The sequence below is a fragment of the Podarcis vaucheri genome, assembly GCF_965113315.1.
Source record: "Podarcis vaucheri genome assembly, chromosome: 14".
In the NCBI taxonomy this organism is placed as follows: Eukaryota; Metazoa; Chordata; class Lepidosauria; order Squamata; family Lacertidae; genus Podarcis; species Podarcis vaucheri.
The window spans coordinates 54,065,502-54,086,121 of record NC_138752.1 but is presented as its reverse complement, the minus strand read 5'-3'; the positions used below and the strand labels follow the sequence as shown (position 1 = coordinate 54,086,121).

Sequence of the window (20,620 nt, the reverse complement as noted above, 5' to 3'; positions counted from 1 at the left end):
CTCGGCCCTCCAGATGTTTTTGGCCTACAACTCCCATGATCCCCAGCTAGCAGGACCTGTGGTCAGGGATGATGGGAATTGTAGTCTCAAAAACATCTGGAGGGCCGAGGTTGAGGAAGCCTGGATAAGGGCATAGTGGATGTTTGTCACCTTTGTTCATAAATGAACTGTAAAATGCTGAGCAGTTTTTCATTTTCAACTTATCTTAGCCGATGTCATGTGAATAGTTTCCTTTGCACCTTCATACTGATGTTTTACAATGCATGGAGAAACTTAGGGGCTTTGAGCCCTGTGTTGTTACCTGTCTGTCTGTCTGGAATACTTTGTGCATTTTTCACATATATGGTTGCATGTTATTTTAAAAATAAAAACATATACAAAAAATTAAGTCTGCAAACAGAAACAATTCTGCAGAAATGATTAATAGCAGCAATAATGTTTGGTGGAAATGTGACTTTCTGGAAAAAGAGATAACTAACTGCCCACACTGTTGCAGGCACCGCAACTGTGACTCTTCATATCAATGCAAAGTGTTGGGAGGTGTAATCATTTAAATGTAACGACCGCACAGGAGGCAACTGAACTGGGCCTTCTCCTCTATGCACCAAGGAACTTGATGGTCAAAGTTTGCAAATTCTGCAGCTCCAGCCTTTTCACAATGCGGATGAGAAACTCTGCTCAGATAGTAGCATCTTCTGTTACCAGCTCTGCTGGGCAATCCACCTGCAGAAAAAGGGCTTGGGGGAGGGCGCGTTGAGAAATTATAATGGGCCTCTCTGTGTGAAGAAGCCTTGACCTTGACCAAGGATTCCCGTTCAGTGTTGTGTGTTCACTTCATCCTGTTGGACGAAGCCATTCTTCCATGTTGCTGGTGGGTCTTGTGGTTGTTTGTGGTTAACAGAATAGCAACGTGCACAAGATGCCTTACAAAGGGAAGGAAGGGAGGGAGGGAGGGAGGGAGGGAGGGAAAAGTCCTTTTCCAGAGGTCAGATGACCACCTGCCAGGGACTCTGGACTAGATGACCCTTGGCAGTCCAACTCCATTTTCCTGTTCTAAGATTTTTTAAATCTTCGATTGTTGGGGCAGCAGATTAAAATAAGTGCTTCCCACTTGCAGTGTTATAATGAAATGGACCTGACATTGCTTCCTAGAGATAGTTTGTGTGTGTTTTAACTGGTGCTGGCCAGGAATAAACTAGAAATGCTTTTGTGAAAACACCCAACGTCTTTGCAAACCCAGCTTTCGTACAGAGTATACTGCAGGTACACACTGCAACGTGGGAAGATTGCAAATGGCTCTCTTTTCCCAATGAAAGGTGTAACAGATATGAATATCCCCCTCCCTTTTCTCACCCCACCCCATATTAAGCCAAAGACAGCATGTGAAAAGGTGTTCAAAGCCAACGGCTGCATACAGGACCTGGCCACAAACCCTGGAGGGTGGTGCAATGGTCAGTATGTAAGGCGGAGACTGGAGAGGCCTGGGTTCAAATCCCACACCCTGGCAAGCAGCTCACTGTGACCTTGAGCCAAATTTGCCACCTCTCAGCCTCACCTGCATGTGATATAATGGGTTGGGGAGCAATTCAGTTCTTCTATTCAGTTTCTTGCAGGAAATGCGATGGGTCTCTCAGGAGGCAGCTGACGGACTGTGTCTTCTCATGGCTCACCAGGGAGTAGCAATGGCTGCCCATCGACCCAGCGCTCCATGCGGCCACAAGGGAAATAAGCCACATGCACAAATACTCCCTCCCTTGCTCTGCTCTCCAGCCAAAAATCTTGGGGTCCAGGATTTCCAGTTGGGAAATTTAAAGTTTTACATCATTGGTGGTTTGGGGGAGGGAGCGCGAGGATCCTTCTTAAGGCCAGATTCCTCCCTGCCCAGAACTGGGCTTTTAAATCAGGCGGTTACAACAGCGCGGCATTGCCAAAAGGAAACTCTGTAAGATCATATTGCCATTTATGCCAGCTTGTGCAAATGCATATATCAGTATCTGGCTATCGACCCACTGAGGCCTGTGCCCAGGCAGACACACAGCCAAATATTCAGACCAGACTCCCCCCTTTCTTAGGCAAGCTATATTTGGGTTTCAGCAGCTGAATACCCAAATGGGGGAAGGGTCAACACCCCCTTGCTGTATCCAAATCTTGAAACATGGGCACAGAGACCAGAAAACCTGTATCTCATCCACCAAACCCTTATGGAAAACCCCCAAACCCTAAAAGGTTCCCCAGTTGTTGCTGAAGGAAGATGCCCCACACCTTTGCCACAACACCTATTTAAATAAATCAAGTTGTCTGTTGGAAGGATGGGGGAAGAACACATAAAATACAGCCAGAGCCAAAATAGTTTACGGTCATTTCCATAAACTGGGACAAAATCGGCAGCCTACAGTTGAGAATTTGTCTTTTTAGGGAGGGGGTCAAAATCGAAAAAGCTTTGCAATCCACAGGTTTAAAACTAGCAAGCTTTATAAAGCAAGGGGGACACATGGGGAAAGACTTTGATCTTATACATGAAAGCTTTAATACAAAGAAAAAATAGGTGCGGGGGGGGGGGAGACCTTGACTGTTTCTAACCCCTTTCCTACCCTCTTAAGGCAGGCAAGTCTAATAAATAAATATTTCAAGGTTCCTCTCTAAGGACGGAGTTCTAGTACACACGCTTGCAATGGGTCCGACTCCTGAGTAAACATGATCAGGACTGCGCTATTGATCTTCTAGAAATAATTTGTGAAACCGGCCTCCTCTCTCTTTCCCTCTACTTTGCTAGCACAAGGGTGGTGCCTGGAAAAAAAAATCGGTTCCCAAAAGCTTTCCATATAACCACCAACAGCTTAAAAAAACCCAAGCAAAATGTTTTATTTTCGTAACAAGCAGCATTGCTAATCTAATCACACACACACAAAAAAACTGCAAACTATAACACGTGAGATTTGGGGTGTGATTTTTTTTTTTATTTAACAGAAAAAACAAGAAAGGAAGACTTGTAAATTTAATAGGAATGTAGTGTAAACTGGTGATAGACGCCATAGTGAAAGTACTACCCACAGTGAAAGTAGTGTAACAACACTACTACAAACTCACTAATGTGTTTCTGTAAGCAATTACATGTTTGTGCAGTTAAGCATTCTATTATTATTATTATTATTATTATTATTATTATTATTAGGAAAAATGTGATTTCAATAGGGTTTACTCCCAGGAAAGTAGACGTAGGGTTGCAGCCCCAAAGCTTCCATCAGGGGTGAGAATCTGGAAGCAGGAGGAGGGCTGTGTGTGTGTGTGTGTGTGTGTGTGTGTGTGTAAAGCTTGCTTCAAGGTTAGAACAACCTTTGGTAAGTGGTGGGAAAAAATGAAATTTTTACTATTCTGTGGTCCAGGCAGCTTCCTAAATTAATGCATTTACGATTCCTCAAGATATATTAGCCCTGGACATCTACTGAATCTGGGGTTGTTTTTTTTTTTTCTGGGGGGGGGGGAGAAATCCTTAGGACTACAATCCTGTGCACTTACCTGAGAGTACACTGAGCCACAATAGGGCCTACTTCCGAGTAAACATCCACAGGCTGTGCTGTTAAATAGGCTTTTTGGGGGTGGGGTGGGGGTGGGGATATAACTGCAACTCTTAAGCTCCAGCTTCAGGATGGACAAACCTAATTGGGAGGAGAATCTATCGATCGATCGATCTACTCAGGAGGAGAAAAAACATATATACATTTTGGGCTCGACAGTTTGTTGCAAAAACCACCAGCAACACTCCTGGCTGTTAAAAAATAAACACAACGTTTCACAGATCTTGGTAGGATGGGAAAGGGAATTATGTGCTATTTTTTTGCGGGGTGGGGTGGGGGAAAGATGGTGAAAATGAAGAACAGCCCCCTCCCTCCATCTAAAGTCAGACGAATTGGTCTAAATACTTACGGCAAAGCATGTCCCCCCCCCGGATAAAAATTAAAGGGGGAAAATGCAATAACTTCTGGTTAAGGGCGCCCAACACCCCCCCCCCCGGAAAAAGCTCGGCGTGGAACTGCAAGCCTTGCCGGACAGCTCTTTCCATGCACTAACCTGGAAGGCGGCGCGTTGCAAACAGGTTTTTTAAAAATTTATAAAAATACTGAAATAAGGGGAAAGAGGCAAGGAAAGGAAGAAAAGCAAAGCAGAGCGATCTTCAGGAAGGCTCTTTTTAGACGTCTCGTCGTCCTCCTCTGCCCCCCCCCATACTCCACCCTGCTGCCAAGATGGCTCCCAGCTGTTGTTTACCAGGCGGGGGAAAAGCGAATTTTTAAAAAATGGGTGGTTTGTTGGTTTTGGTTGTTTTTTTAAGAGAGAGATGCAAAAGGTGGAGAGGGTGGGGAAAAAACCCGCCAGCAGCCTTGCAGTGACTCCGCGCGAGTAGGAACCTCTTTTTTGCAGCCGCGGAGGCGACCGGACCCAACTGGGGATTTATTGCCATTTTAAAAAAATTGCAAAATCTCCTCCCGCAGCTGGGGAGGGATCGCGCGGGGTGGGGACCCGACCTCCCTCTCTTCCACCTCTCCCCCCTTCGTGCATTGTTTTTTTGCAGCGGGAAAAGGCCACGACGTGCGGGGGAGGATCGGGCCCTTCCCTCCCTCCCCCCCCCCCGCTCGCAAGAGCTGTATTTTTCTTGGCGCAATCCTCTTGCCTTCGAGTAAACCCCTCCGGGAGGGAAGGCGGGCAGGCCTTGCTCCCGAGGAGGAAGCACGCGCGAGGATCCGGCCCGGGAGCAAAATCTGCGGGGGGGGGACTGGGTGGGTCACTAACCCGGAGAGGGCGGGATGGGCTCTCGGGCGCTGTAATGAAATGCAGATTTGCGCCCCGGCCCGATGGGAACCGCTTATCTATATATTTTTAACGGGGGGGGGGTGTTGCAAAAGGACGCGCCTTTGCAAAAAGGAAAATAAACAGGCAGCGCTTTCGTTTTATTGACGAAGCAAGGATTTCTCGCACAGCTTCTCCCCCCACATCAAAACTCGCAGCTTCTGGCGAGGATCCGGGTGTGAAAACAGTAAATATTATTAGGGGGGGGTTAAATCCATCGGCTGGCTTGTACGCTTGCTTTGCTCCAGAAAAAGATGGGGCTAAATAAATACAGTAACGCCCCCCAAAAAACCCCGACCAAGCACCCCCCCTGCATGGAAAACCGCGCATCGGATGCAACCTTCGCTCCACATCTCTAGAGAGGGGGCTCCGTCCTGCAAAATAAATTTTGTTTTGCGGGGAGGGGAATACCTACATTTTTTAAAAATAAGATCTGCAGGCTTAAAAAAAACAACACACAATTCCATGCAAACCCGTTACCGTTGTAAAATAAAACCGGAGTGGTGGGAAAACAGGCGGGGGGGGGCTCCCCCTTTTCTGCATTCTGCCCAGGCGGCGGGGCTCTCGCCCCTCCTCTTTTTCCCTCCCCCCCTCTTAAAAAAAACCAATTCTCTTGTTGCTCCTTCGCTCATTTGGATCCCAGCCATTCAATCCCGAGGCGAAGTCGTCACTCCTTCACTAGCCCGGGGGGGGGGGGGGAGACCAAGCTTGGCTATTTGTTGCTATCTCCTTTTGCATCGCGACGTTTTAACGCCCCCCCCCCGCCAAAAAAAAAAACCCATTAAAAGAAGTTTGCATTTTTCTTCTTCGGCTTCTATTTTCGGTCGCTTTCTCTCCCCCCCCCCCCGCCCTCTCTCCTTCCCAAAGAGGGCAGCCTAGAAACTGCCTCGCTGGAGCTTCGGGGGCACTTTGAAACTGCTAGGTGGGGGGGGGGGTTTACGTTTACACTGGAATTAAGTCAGGGTAGGGTGTCTCCCCTCCCCCCCTTCCCATTTTTCTCCCTTCCCTCTATCCATTCAGGGGCAAATCAGAGTGTCCAAAAGCGATTTTTTTGTTTTGTTTAATGTTTTATTATTATTGCAAATACACTCTTAATTCACACAAGCAAAATAAATATCCGGTCCAAGCAAATGCGGCTTCCAGATCTCTCTCCTTCGGGTAGCTTTGCGGGGTGGGCGAGTTTAATCCGCTACAGCAAAAAAAAATACGGAGTATTCTTGAATGGTACCGGTTCAAAGGGATCTCCAGGGATCAACAAGCTCAATCTCCCTAGCAATGCAGTTATCACAGCTACATCAACATATTCACTCAAAACAAGCTCGAAAACAGGAAATAGGATATTTTTTGCTTTTCGTTTATGTATATATACATACATTTAAAAAGTATGTCTAAATCTGAAACGTTACTTGCCAATTCGGTTTGTAAAGGCAACCAGTTTGTCCCTCCGGTCGCCCTGGTTCAACTGCTTTGCAAAGCGAAATGAGGTTGTTGGAGGGGGGGGGAGTCCAAACTGGACTCCGGACAGTCTGCTCCGTTTACTCCGGAGTGAGACCCAAAGTCCACCGGCAATTACTCCCACGCCAAAGGGCACAGGCTCGCAGCCAAGTTTCCAGACCTAAACTGCAAATATCCTGGCCAGCACCGCGCTCCCAAGACCAGGCCTGGGATGTTTGTTGGCCGGAGAGATCGTGTAGACACAACCAAGCGGCGTGAAAGCGGATCAAGCTAGAGCAGCCCAGTGTTAAAGGTTCTCCAGTCTCTCTCGGGGGTGAGGATAAATCCGAAGTCCCTAAAAAGTGTAGTTGGGGCCTTGGGGGGGGGGAATAGGATGGAGGGCTGAGCAATTCCGGGGCGGAGGGACGACCCCTCCCCAGGGCATTAATTCGGATTGCAAGGGGGGGAACGGGAGGGACGCTGCTATGGGTTTGGGATCAGGCCGCCCCAATATCTGGGAGGGGGTGCAGCTTTCCCTGGCTCTGCCCCACAGGAACTCCCAGAGAGGATAGATCTGTCTCGCTCCCCCCCCACGAACCCCCAAATAAAGCCTGAGTTGCTCTGCGGCCCCGATCCACGCACCTTCACTCGGAAATAAGCTGCACCTTCATGCCGAGCGCCCTCGCCCCACCCCCGGTCGCTTTGCTCCCAAGCCTGGGCCAGCAGCAGCGCGCTGCCTTACTCTCGAGTAAGCCCCCGTCGCTGCAGAGCTGCTGCGTGGTTTCCATCCCACCCACTTACCCAACCCCCATCCCCGGTTTGTCTTACCTGCGGAGGAGGGTTTGGGGAGTTACATGGCGGAAGCTTACACCTGAGTAAACATGCCTAGGCTCGGGCCGCCGATGCTGCGCTTGCTTTCCTCCCGGGGAGTTGAAGGCCGGCTTACTTCCGAGTAAGCATGCAGAGCGGAACAGACACCCCTCCCTCCCTCCCTCCCTCCTAGGCGCTGCAACCCGCCTGGGCCACGAAAAACGCTCCGGGGGCCACTAGTCTCCCCACCCCCTCCCCCAGAGACATGTGGGGCAGGCGAGGCGGGGGCCGGCTTGCAACCCCTCCCTCGGGGTTGGGGGGGAGGGCTGGAGATGGCAGCTCCCCCCCCCGCCCCGATTTTCTGTTTATGATCAGCCAGAGCAGACCAGAGGGAAAAAAAAACGGGGTTGGGGGGACCCCTTGAAACCGCCTCTCTGAATTCCCACCGCCCGCTTCGCCCATTCAGCCCTCCCCGCCGGGGAGCCTTGAAACTCCCCCCCCCCCACTCTCGGGCCATAATTGGCTTTATAAGGATGGCGGCGGGCCAAAGTGTTTACATGAGGCTGAGTGGCGGGCGGGGCAGCCAATGGGGAGGCCTACTATGAGATTTTGGCTGGCTGGCCCGGAGGGGGGGCGGGATGCAAGGAACAATGCTTGTTTCATTGCTAAAGAGGCTTCCCCCCCTTCCTCCCCTCCCCCTCTACTTCTCCTTTTTTTTTTAAGAGATCCACGGAGAGGAACTTGAAAGGGGTTTTTTTTTTTTGGTGGATGGCACCTCTTCCAAGCCCCGGCTGTATATGTGTGGATCTTGAAGTCTCCCGACCTGGAGCTTACGAGGAAGCCGGACCCGTTCACACGACGAGGGAACCCGAGTTTGTGAAAGCCGCCAGCCGAGGAACCCGCCTGTCCTGCCGCTTTTCGGGGTGGAGAGGGGGGGAGCCCAGGAGAAGCAGGCGAGGACCTTTTTGGATGCTCAGAGAGGAAGAGGAAGAGGAAGAAGGGGGGAGGAAGGCCGCTGCAGCCCCCACCCCGGAAAAAAACCAAAACACCCCGCTTGTGGATCTAATTTTTTGAAACGCGGGAGGGAGGGAGGGTTGGGGTCCAGGTGCGAGAAAAGCCGGCCGAAGAATGCCCAAGAAGAGGACTAGATAAAAATTAAATCCTTCCGAAAGGTAAGCTTTGCAACTCTTGCCGACTTGGGAAGTTGGTCTCTGGGGAGGGGAGGGCAGAAAAAAAAGCTTTATCAGTAGTGTAGGGGGGACGGGACCCCAGGGCAATTTCAGGACCCGGGTCCTCCCCCTCCCCCATCGCCCCTCTCCACTTTCCCTCCTCTCCAAATTTTTCAAATTTCCTCTTCTCCGGACCAGGGCGCCCCAGATTTGGTCTCCCCGCCCCCTTCTCCGTGGCGAAGAGAACCCAAGAACCAGGCATTTTCGCTTAGGCTGCTTTTAATTAAAATCAGGAGTCCAGCCATGTTTTTTTTTTTGGGGGGGGTTAAGAACTGAGATCAAGGAAAGTAAAAGGCATTAAATGAAATGCCGGCCCCCGCACCCCAAATATATATATATATATATATATGTCTTGGTTTGGGATGCGGTGGTCTGGTTTTCATTCCCATCTGATCTTAAAAGTGTGCCCATATCTCTCACACAGGAATCCGAAGTGTGTGTATATTAAGGCCAAATAGGAATTGAAACAAGAACCTTCCCTCTCCAAAGAATAAAAATTGAAGCTTAGAGAAAGAAGTTATGGGGAAGGGCTCGCCCCCCCAAAAAAAACCCCCCATACGTGCAACTGAAATAGACAAACGGACCATTTGCCTTTTATATCCTTAAAATGCAAAGCCGCCGATTTATTTATCTGGTGGCTTATAAGAAAATGGGAACAAACGTTTCAATCTTGTATCTATTTCAGTGGCGTGTATTGGATTGGGGTGGGTGTTGTCTAATAAACACGGAGGTAGTTTTAACTAAACCCAGATTAAAGTAAGAAACTCTTAATTAATCCTAGTAAGGGACCAAACGGGGATTTTTGTACTCTGCGTTCTCATCAACCAGTTCATAAGAACCAGTCTGAGGAAATTCCAAGGCGATATTTTCCCCTGGGAACAGAGAGCTAAAACATCGACTAAATTCTTTTTTTTTTGGTGATTTTAAGGCAGCTGGTGAATGACTTCAGAGTTGGAGAGAGGGAGAATAGCCTTTCTTTGAAAAAGAAAGTCATTTTCCAACAAGTCCCTCTTCCACTCCCTCCATTTTTTCAGTGAGCTGAATTCTAAATATTTTGGAATGTTTTATGGCGGTGGGTTAGAGGGAAACAACCAAAAATACTTTGGAAACTTCTCTCTGCATTCCTCCTCATTTAAAAGAATGCTTGATTTTTATTTTTTTTGAATGGCAGACATTGGAGCCTCATTTTGGGGAGAGAGAAAAATTGTGTCCCATGATTTGGAAGCGACCCCCGCTGAGTAACCAGACGGTGGATACAAATGGTTATTCTTGCCAGTGTTACTGGGGACTAAGCCCCATTGAACCCGGAGAGACACTGAAGACAGTGGGGTTTACTCCTGGGTAAATGGGGCGAGGATTGCAGCCTTACTTCTTAAAGACAGTCAGTTGGGCTTCCTAGCAAGGAAACTAGCACGATTTCTGGCAGAGAAGGAGAGCGCAAGAAACCTTTATTTTATTATATTTTATTAAATTCCAACCAGTGTAGCGAGGTCGTCGCTGGAAACAGAACCGGGTTGGTGGCTTCCTCAGTAATAATAATAATAATAATAATAATAAAACCCCATTTTCCTTCCGAGCCATTTTGCCCAAGTGGCGTGAAGAAATCTCGGGCTCCATATCAGGGCCAGCTTGCAGCGTGTGCGTAAAAGGTTAAACATTAAATACTTTTCCAGGGCTAAGAAGATGATAAAATATGTAATGGGTTATTTTCGCCTCTGGGCGAGTAGGAGCTCCCAGCCCCCCACCCGCCGCCCTTTCTACATTTTTTGTCGACCCACATCTGATAAGATGGAGGGGAAGGAATGAGGATTTGTCAAAATCGATACTGGGGAGGGAGAGGGGGTCCGGGCAAGACGTGAGAGGAGAGGGAGAGGGCAAAAAAACAGACGAATCGGGATTTTAAAAGACAGTAGTCCATTTTAGATAACAGCTAGAAGCCGAGGAAGGTGGGTCCGGTTAAATTCCTCATATCTTCCCCCACCCCATGACCGAGGTTGCAAGAGAGGCAGGAAAGTGTCTCGGTTAAGGGCGCGATCCTAAAGAGCCCTCTCCACCCCTGGGGAGCAAGTCCTTTTCAGCCAAGGCGTTTCGGATCGGGCCGCGCAGCTGCGGTTCCAAACGCGCTGAACGCGAGTCTGATTCTGTCCCTTTCCGAAGCAAGCCCTGTCGACTTTAAACAGGGCTCTCTGTGCTTCCGAAAGGGGGGCTGGGGCACGATCCTGCGCCTATTTACTCGATAGTAAGCCTCAACGCATCGGAGCTGGCTGCCCGGGTACACGGGCGCGTACCGGCGGCGGCGGCAGCAGCTTTCGATTGCAGGCCGAAGGCGCTTACTCGCGAGTAAACAGCCGCTTGGGAGAAACCTCCCTAACTTTTAAAAAGCCTTTATTTTGCACACACACACACATTTCCCCCCTGCAAACAAAATACAACGTATATATTCTAATAATTTTTTTAAAGTCTTCAAAATGTGAACTCAGGTTCCAGGGACGAATCTTTGGGTTTTTTTTTTAAATTTGGGGAGTGCTGGACGCCCAATTCCTTGGGAAGTAAGCCCCATTGGACCTCGTGAGGTTTACTTGTGAGTAAAGAAGCCTTGTTTCCTTGCTTTTTCTCCTCTCGCCTTTTTGGAAGGCGCAAAAAAGGCAGCTGTGTGTGTGTGTGTATGTATATATATGCCGGGCTCTCCTTTCCCGCTGCAGATTGGAGACCCCTCGGTGGGGCTGGGTGGGGGTCTAGGAGGGAAACTGGAGCTGCCGCCGCCTTTCTGCGAGACTCAAGCGGCGCCTTTCGCCTTCTTTTGCAGGCTCCCGTCCGGGGCCGCCTGGGCAGCCGGAGCCCCGCGCGCGCGGAGAATGGTTGCGCGGCCGGGCGCGCGGCGCGGGCAGCGGCGCTTGTCCTCGCTGCGCCTTCGCTGAGTCCGGCGGCGGCGGCGGCGGCGGCGGGAGCGCAGCATGGATGGGCGAGACCTCGGCGGGCCCCCGCGCGCCGTCCACCTCCCGCCGCCGCCGCTCCTCTCGGGCCTGGCCATGGACGGGCACCACCGCGCCGCCGCCGCCGCCGCCGCTGCCCGGCTCGCCCCCTTGGCGGCCGGACTGCCGCCCGCGCCCCTCGGCCCCGCCAAGTACCTCGCCGCCGGACTCAACCTCCATTCCCACGCCGGTAAGTCGACACGCAGACGTGGCCGGGGGGTGGGGGGTGGGGAAGAGGAAGTTTATTTGGGGGAGAGGAAAACGGGGGGGGGGTGGAAGGAAGGCCGGTGCAGTGGGGGGGGTCCGCCTTTGCTCCTTCCTCTGCAAATTTACCTTCAAAATGCCCCCTCCCCACACTTTAGGGGGTCCCAAACTTGGAAAATTGGGTTGGTTTCCTTCCCTATCAGCCTCCAAAAATATACTGAATAATCCCGTTTTCCGAAAAATAGTCAATCCCTTAGTAGGCTGGCTTCTCTCCCCCACTCCCAAGAGATTGCATTTAAATAGCAGTAAAAATAGCTGGGTAAATACTCTGCAGTCTGTTTGCCTCCCCACCCAAGAACATACTGAGCCCCCTGCCAGACAGATCTGCCCTTTCCCCATATGACTGAAGGCCCCATAAGACAGAAAACCTGGGCATGTCGTAGAGCACACTCCCCACAAAAATGAATTCAACAAAATAAAACCTCGGGATCCCTTGGGAGTAGCCCCCTGCCCAATAATTCGAGATGGGGCTTTATAGAAGTGCCTGGCAGCCTTAAGTCCACATCAACCCCCCCCCCTTTTAATAAAGATGACACATTAATTCTGCTTCCTAAAAACAGACAAATCTCTCTTTGGTAGGGTGGCTTTCTTACCACCCCTACCCCCAAAAGCGATTCTACTTAAATAGTCTGTATGGCTTTGGGAATACTCTGTAGTCTGTTGTGCCCCCTCCCTGCAAAACAGACCACCCCTTCCTCTATATGGCTGTAGGTCCCGTGAGCCAGAAATCCTGGGGGTCCCATAGGAACAGCCCTCCAACCGCTAATAAAATAAATGCAATAGAATGAAGCTTGGGAACTGATAGGAACCTGCCCTATAACGCCAGACAGGCTGCTTTGGATAAGGGCACAGCCCCCCCCATCCCTGTCTTTTAAGGCTATGCCCTACATTGGCTTGGGGTGCCCTTGTCCCTTCCAGCCAGCCTGTTCTCCCAGAGGAGTCGGCCCATCAGGATTTCTTGAAATCACCCCCGCCCAAGCATACACAAAGCATCGCTCACATTTTCAAGAGCAGCCGAGAAGCATAAATCTTGGCCGGCCTGGCAGAAGCCGGCATTCCAGACCTGTGGAATTCTAGACCCGCAGGATCCCACCCTTTTCTGGCAGCGGGAAACAGGCCTTCCTTGGCTGTGCAACTGAACTTGAACCCTTGAACAAAATGCCTGTATTTTAAATAAATACGGGCAAGGAAAGCTTTCCCTTTACAATCTGGGGAGCGATTGTACCACACCGGTGTCTCTTTCCCGCACTGAGATATTTGTGCAAACTGGGCTGTGTTGGGAGAATGGGTACCTCTGATGGTCGGCTCTAGCGGTGGTGGCTGTTGCCTTAAATAAGTCTGGAAGTTGTTCTCTTATTGCCAGTTTTATTCTTGCTGCTGATGACTGCCGGACTCTTTCTGCAGTCTGGATTCTGTGACTTTGCATGGCACTGAATGTTCCAATCGCTAAGGGTTTGTTTGTTTTTTGCCCTCTGCCCAACATAAAGCATAAAGTGGGGTTGAGGGGGAGAAGATTTCTCCCTTCCTTCTCAGGGGAGGGGCAGATTTAAGATTTTGCCTGTTTAGCAAAGCCATTTGGCAGCCCCTCCAAAGTTTCACGGATATTTTGGGTTTTCAGGCATTGCTGACAGATGGCTGGGGACATATTTTTTTAGGATCTCTTCTCTCCCCTTCCCAAACTTTTCTTCTTTTCACCTTGCAAGATTTGAATGACATCTGTTGTGGATCAAGTTTTTTGCATCTCAGTTGCAAAATAATATGTTTTTACTAGAGATTCGGATTTATTAATTTTTTGTTGTCATAGCTTATAATTTAAATGCACGGAGAATAACATAAGAAACCTTTTCAAATCTTGTGGTTTGAATTTGTAGAGGTGGAAAATAATATGGAAGAATGTTGTGGGGGAGGGACACTGCCTCCTCTTCCCCCCTCCCTGTTTCTGGGCACCTTTTAAAATATCCAAAGATTCTTTTGTCTTGCTAAAGTCTGTTTATCTTACTGGGCCTGCCGTCTTCAAATATATACATTGTGCAGAACTTAGCTGGCTGTGTTTGGTTAGTTACCAGTGTTTGCCTGTGTTGATTTTAACTTTTTTTTTAAAAAAAAGAGAAAGTGTTGAAAAGAATTGCTGCCAGGATTGAAAAAGAAAAGAATTATTTACCATGTGCCCAAAGCAAATCTCGATTTCTCTTAAATACATTAATGGAGGGTAAAAACCTGTGCTTATTTTTTAATTTCTTGGCTCTCAGGTAGAATAAACTTGCATAGTAGGATCCATATTTTCTTCTTTTCTTTTCTGAAAAAATGCCCCCACCCCCTGCAATCTTCTCTTGGAATTCTTTTGTGTGCGAGAAATGGATTGTTCTGCAATGAAGTTAAAGTGCCATCTTTGGGTGTGAGGGCAAGTGTGTGCATGCAATTTGAAACAGATGAAAAGTTCTAGTGTTTACAGAAATTCCTTGTTCCTGGACTTCTTTCTAGCCCTCTGGAGGTGAAGGAGGGAGGGCACACTGGGCTATGTCTGTGCATGTGTGTGATACGAAATCCAGGAGAGCATTAATCCATGCCCAGAACCTTTTAAAAAGTGCCTCTGCAGGCATGTGCTCATTTTAGCTTGGGATGGATTTTTGCGGTTGGGCATCTGTGCAAGAGCCAAGCGGTAGCTGGTCTTCTGAAAAAATATTTTAAAACCCATAGACAGAAAACTGCTGTGTGGAGAGGAATCTAAGCCTCCCCAAACCCCTTTAAAACAACAGCACTCCTTCCCAACTTGATGGGGTTTTTTCCTTGCAGATTTGCCCAAGTGCTTTAGGCGTTTTTCCTTCCCTGTTAAGGTCTAAGACTTTGAAGCTGCCTGGTGTTTCTTCCCCCTTCCTTTCCTCTTCTTCCCAAATTAGATTCCCACCCCCTTTTGTTTTTAAATACTTGGATCAGACAATCCACCCAGAGCATGGGCTAGGTTTAAAAACAGCTGGCAGCCTTCTGCAGATGTGCGGCATTCCGTTGCAAAACTGGAGGGAAATGGCGCTGCCTTCAGTGATGAGGACTTCGAATTCTGCCATCTCTCTGGCCCTTTTAAAACCTGTGCTGAGGCTTGCTGGAAGCCAGCAAAAGGCAAAAATGTGTGTGTGTGTGTACACACACACACACACACACACACACACACACACTGTTGTACTACAATGCACTGCTGTGTTTGCCTCCCCCCTTCATAGAAAAAAGAGAGAAGAAAGCGCTAGGCGTGCATAGGTGACTTGGAGTTTACCAGGAGGGGTTGTTAGGGTGACAAGTTTTGCAATAATGAAACCTCACCCACATGGAATGAATGACTTTGAAATTTTGCAAACCTGATTGCCAACATCTGCAAAGAAGGAAGTCTGGTCGAGTTGAGAGGGAAGATTTATTGGCTTTCTGAATAGGTGGCACCGCCAATTTTCCAGGTGCTAAAACAACGGGTGTAGAATGAAGAGCAATAAAACTAAGCACATGAGCAAACACCCTTTTATTTAACACCTCCCCCCCCCACTCCTAGGACAATCTCTAATCTTTGAAAAAGTGAACTCATTGTCCAGACAAACTCAAGCTGAGAATAACACTCAGGGTCGTTGTTTTCACATGGACTGGTTTTTTTTAAAGCATTTAATTCTGTCTTGAGGCCTCATAGCTGCTGGAGAGGTTCTTAGAATCTGTTGAAGAAAACCGCTGATGTTCACTGTGTATGTGTCTGCATATCCTATGTTGAGGTTGTTTTCTGATAGGATACGGAACCATTTTAGCCTACTTTCAGATAAGTCTGATCTCTGCCTGCCCACTTTTCCGGTTATGATCTGACAGTTCTAAACCAGAGTTGTGAAGAAGCACCTTTCTGATCGCCACTGGTGAACAGGCGTGAGCTTCCAGGCGAGCAGCTGGGAAGCTTTTACAAAAGTTTGTGTGTGTATTTTATATATATTTATAAAATCTACAAACATATATGTGCGTGTATACACACAGATTTGGTCGCAGTTGTCTAAGCACCCCCCGCCCAAGCTATGATTTTGAAGACACACATGATACAGTAAGCTTGCTGAATTGAAACAAAACCAGATTGCTGGATGGAAAATGGTGTGTCTGCTACCTAGAGTTCAAAAGTAGAAAGTTGTGGGCCAGTAATTTCTGCTCACTTACCTGCAAAGTTGTTCTCATTCTTGCACACCTGGAGCTCAGCCGCAGGAGAAGGGCTGTGGGGTATTTAAAGGATTTATAAACCCAGTTGTCTTGTAAGGTTATACCTGGTGTCTCTGCTGTGGGTGCCCCCACCTTCAGAGGGCAGGCAGGTAGCAAGCAAGCAAGCAAGCAAGCAGAGAAGGGCCTTTTCTGTGGTGGCACCCCAGTTTGGGAATTTCGTCCCTGGAGATGTTCACCTTTACACTATTCACGTTACTGCACGATGGGTGCCAGAGCCAAACCATTTTATTCACTTTTAACGTGGGGGGGGCACCACAAAGTCCTTGCTGCTTTTGATGGTGTCTTGTGGTTGCACTTTTTCTTTGCTGCGACTGAAATTCTGGTGGCGTTTATCCGATGTTTTTAATTGCGTTCTTGGAAGCTGCTGCCTTCGAAACTAATAAATTTTGAAAAGGGAGGGTGGAAATGGAAGAAACGTTTTTAAAAACCCAAACTCTCTGGCTTTGGGGCAAGCCTCAAACGGCTTACCTTTGGAAATGAATCTGGTACGATTCATGCCCTTTTATCCCTTTCTTTGTAAAATAGGCACATTTCTTTTGGGTCATGAGTAAGGGAGATTTTTCCAGATGGAAAGGCCAAAATGGAGCAACCTTGCGATGGGTGGTTTGTGCATTCCTGGGGTGGCTGGGGGGGGTGCAGAGTGTCTCCTCTGTGCTGTCCTGAGAGATTTCCCTGCGGGATCTGTGTCTATGAAGGCCCACCCACTTAATGTCACAAAGTACAGTTTTGGCCTGCATTGCACCAGTAGAGTAGCCAAGGTTAGCAATTCACCATTTTGATGGAGGAAAGAAAATGTGACCATGGAAGGGGGTTGGACTAGATGACCCTTGGAGATCCTTTTCAATTCTTCAATTCTATGCTTCTGCATCAAATCGAATGGGGTGCAGCGCCTGCTGTGCCAGTGGCCAGACAGATGCCCCACTGAGAAACCCACAAGCAGGATTTTTTAAAATTCATTTTTCATTTTCATTCATTACATACATCTCAAATTATTAACGTTTCCTGTATATTCCTCCCCCTCTCCCCTCCAAGACTTTCCCCAACTTGTGTTTCTGGTTTGTTTCTATTTTCACCCGCTTTGCTATCTCTTAACAGAAAAGGTTATTAATAACATAACTTCAAACCTAAAAACATAAAATTAAAATTAAAAACATCATCTTACTTCACTATCTTCTAAACATTTTCTGATGCTAATAATGTGGATGTTTATTTAAATCCTGCCATCGAGTCTATCGCCTTTCTTGGCTTCTGCAAATATAATAGGAATGGTTCCCAATCTTTTTCAAAGCCTCTGTTGTCTTTTTCTCTTAGCCTTTCTGTCATTTTTGCCAGTTCTGCATAGTTCATCAACTTCTCTTGCCACTGTTCTTTAGTTGGTATTTCTCCAGTCTTCCAACTGGAAATTGGAAGACTGGAGAAAGCCACAAGGAGGATTCAAGCGCCCAGAGCCCTTTCCCCTCCAGTGGTTTTTAGCAACTGGGATTCAGAAGCATCGCTGCAGCAGCCACTGAGTGTCTTCTCCCCCAGAGGACCTTTCTCTCTCTCAGTCCACGACAGCGAAGCTTCTTCAGCAGCCCTTGGTGAGGAGCGGTTGAGAGAGCTGGGGCCTGGAAAAGAGGAGGCTGGGAGGGAGATGCGCCATCTTCAAATATCTCCAGGGCTGGCACAAGGAAGGTGGAGCAAGCTTCTTTTCTCCTGCTTTGGAGGGCAGGACTCGAACCCAGGGCTTCAAGTTAGGAGATTCCAACTCGGCATCAGATTTTGACAGTAGGAGCTGCTTGACAGTGTAACGGACTCCCTTGGGAGGTGGTGAACTCTTCCTTCCTTGGAGGCTTTTAAGCAGAGTTTGGCCTTGGGTGCTTTTGTTGAGATTCCTGCTTTGTGGTGAGGCTGGACTAGATGATGCCCTGGGGTCCCTTCCAACGAGACAGTTCCTAGGCACCCTGCTTTTGAAAGCCCAGCTGACATAGTGGGTGTGGATCACATCCAGTGTGGGATGCGGATCAAATGTGCGTCTGTTACTCTTAAGGAGCAGTTGCCATCATCCTGGCTTCTATTGCTGGGCCGCTCTGGAGCACGACTGCCTCTTGGGCCAATGATGCTCACAGCATCAGGGCGGATAAAAGCAAGTACTTTTTCACACAACCTGTAGTTAAACTGTGGAGTTCCTTCCTGGATGACTTTAAAGGAGGATTAGACAAATTCCTGGAGGAGGAGAGGGCGATTGATGGCTCCTAGCCGGTTGGAGCAGCGTTGCATCTGAACCTCAGTTGCAGGAGAGGAGAGTTGCTCTTCTGCTTGAATCCTGCTTGCTATTTTCCCACTGATGCATCTGGATGGCCATTGCAGGAACATGATCCTGCACTAGATGGGCTATCTCTTCTTCTGTCCTTATGCTCTTACTAGTGGAGAAAGCAATAGTCCCCTGCCCCGAGCAGCTTGCGATATAAATTGCAACAGAGGAAGGGTTCAGGAGCTCAGCCCCTTTTGGGAGAGCTGGATCAGCCCACTGAATAAATTTTGGAGATCCCAACTACGCTCTCTGAACTGGCTGCCTTCCTCCTCTGAAGGCACATATTTAGATGTGCACCTGTTTGAGTTCCACCCGCCCTGTCTTACTCCCAAATAGCTCCTAGTACCATACATCGTTTCCTAATTGCCAAATCCTGCTGATGCAGGCAAATTCATTGGGTTCCATTCCAAGCGAAGATAACCGGCATCTGGGGGCCTCTCCAGATGTTTTGGAGCACAACTGCTATCCGGCCCAGCCTAGCTTTGGTTCTCACCCGAAACATCTGCCTAGCCTCAGGTTGGTGAAGGTTGCAGCTGGAGAAGTTGTTTGAGTTCTAAGTATGGCAGCAATCTGCACCTGAGGCACAAGGGAAGGGGTGGAGGAATAGAAATACAGTGGTACCTCTGGTTACATATGCTTCAGGTTACAGACGCTTCAGGTTACAGACTCCGCTAACCCAGAAATAGTACCTCGGGTTAAGAACTTTGCTTCAGGATGAGAACAGAAATCGTGCTCTGGTGGCGCAGTGGCAGCAGGAGGCCCCATTTGCTAAAGTGGTGCTTCAGGTTAAGAACAGTTTCAGGTTAAGAACTGACCTCCAGAACGAATTAAGTACTTAACCCGAGGTACCACTGTATACAATACGATACAATAGTCTTTATTGTCATTATCCCATACAGAACAACAAAACTGGAAAAAAAAACATCTACATAAGACATTCAAATCCAACAAGCCTGTTATCCCAGCTATCCCAACCTGGTTAGCCCCCTAAAAACTCTGATACCCCATTTTAAAAATACAGTATGCTCCCATAGAGACTCCTTACACTGCATTTAAAACCAAAATTGCATTTGGATAGAAACTGTTTCTCAGGCGGCTAGTCCTAGTCTTTATAACCCTGTACCTTCTTCCAGAAGGCAAAAGCTGAAAGAGATCATTTCCAGAGTGCGCACTATCCTGTGCACTATACCCTTTTAGTGCAGAGGTTTTCAACATTTCTGAGCCCACAGCTCCTTTGGCCAACCACATTCTTTCTGCGGCACCCCTGGGGGGCTCAGGGGCCCAGTTATGTCACCCTTTGCTTGCAGAGCAGGCAGCCTCTCACCCTTTTTTGAACACACTCCTTTGTGGAGGGTTCCCCGAGTCTCCTCTCCCCTCCCCTCTCCTTGGGAGTCCTCCGGGCAGCCGCCCCTGGTCTCTGAGCTGCCCCAGAGAGAGGTGCCGCTTCACACTGCCCCACAGGGACTTGGGACTTGTCTGTCCATTCCCAACTGCAAGGGCTGGTGGACTGAGTGGCTGGGCTCCCTCGCCCGCTGGCTTGCTTGCTTGCTCCTGGCAACCAGCACCCCCCGACCAGCCCCAGAGGCACCATTCGCTTGGGGAGCTTGGAGCCAGGGCTGCTGCAACAAACAGCTGTGCAAACCTTTGGGAGGCAGAGACTCAAGAGGGCATCAGAGGAGGGAGAAAGAGGGACAGAGGCCAGTGTTGCCCATGGCATCCCTGGCCAGCATTCAAGGTACCCCAGGGTGCCACGGCACACTGGTTGAAAACTACTGCTTTAGTGGTTATAGTCAGCCAGCACTGTGTGCAGATTTTGTTCAAGGACGTAGTAAAAACATGTAGGGTATTGATTTCTTCCTTCCTGCCTGGCTGGCCATTCCCCACCCCCTCTCCCTGCTTCCTATCCCAAGCAAGGGTTGATTCAAATGTACAGAATGCCTGCTCTTTTTTAAAAAAGAAGACCAAGCTTCAAGTCCTCATTGTGCTGCCATTTCCGAAGGGGGCACAGCTTTATACCTTTTGGACAGTCTTTTTCTCTCATCAGCTGTTGCATGTTGGATGTGCAGTGGGGTACGTTTTGGAGATCTCTGGCTAAACCTTTGGGTGTTGTCCTTAGCAAAGCGCTTTCAGCCACTCTTAAAAGCACCTTCCTTGCTCTCTTTTTTTAAAAAATTGCCATTAGCAATTTAAACTTGGGTTGTAGGTGGTGGGGAAGGGATTTCTCACTCTGCTGGCTTTGACACTTTTCCATTTGAGATGACTGCAGCTGCTTTCTATTCCTAAATCGTCTCCCCACTCCGCAGTCACACTTCCCCTGCCCTGGCAAAAAAATATATATTAAATAACAGCCCCCCTTTTAGTTTTTGCATTAAAGTTATGGGAAGTGGAAAATCATGGGGAGAAAGTGTGTGTGTGTGTGTGTGTTTAGCAGCCCCATCCAAATGCAACCTGCAGCTGGAGAAAAGGACTGTCGTGTGTTGGTCTCCCAGTCCTAATAAATGTCTCCTTTTAAAAATAGCAGAGTGCTGCTGCAGCTTTCCTGGTTATTT

The 20,620-nt window shown here is 48.6% G+C and overlaps 1 protein-coding gene and 2 long non-coding RNA genes across 5 annotated transcripts in view; 1 reads left to right on the top strand and 2 right to left on the bottom strand.

Annotated features, from left to right (window-relative positions):
• Nucleotides 1–3,475: 3,475 nt before the first annotated feature.
• On the bottom strand, nucleotides 3,476–5,021 carry LOC309518795. The gene is made up of 2 exons (XR_014213617.1): nucleotides 4,069–5,021; nucleotides 3,476–3,689 (listed from the first exon to the last, which is right to left on the bottom strand). It is a non-coding gene; the product is annotated as an uncharacterized lncRNA (long non-coding RNA).
• An 867-nt stretch (nucleotides 5,022–5,888) lies between these two features.
• Nucleotides 5,889–7,802, bottom strand: LOC309518667. Its single transcript, XR_014213582.1, has 2 exons — nucleotides 7,105–7,802; nucleotides 5,889–6,031 (listed from the first exon to the last, which is right to left on the bottom strand). It is a non-coding gene; the product is annotated as an uncharacterized lncRNA (long non-coding RNA).
• Nucleotides 7,803–11,240: 3,438 nt separating this feature from the next.
• The window catches only part of TNRC18 (trinucleotide repeat containing 18), a 128,049-nt gene continuing 118,669 nt past the window's right edge, over nucleotides 11,241–20,620 (top strand). For 2 of the 3 annotated variants that reach the window (XM_082199561.1, XM_082199560.1), the window contains exon 1: nucleotides 11,255–11,477. In XM_082199561.1, coding sequence (XP_082055687.1) covers nucleotides 11,270–11,477 — 208 coding nt within the window. In that variant the 5' untranslated portion in view covers nucleotides 11,255–11,269. Of the gene's footprint in view, nucleotides 11,478–20,620 lie in introns of all 3 variants that reach the window. The other variant, XM_082199562.1, reaches the window with a different exon arrangement.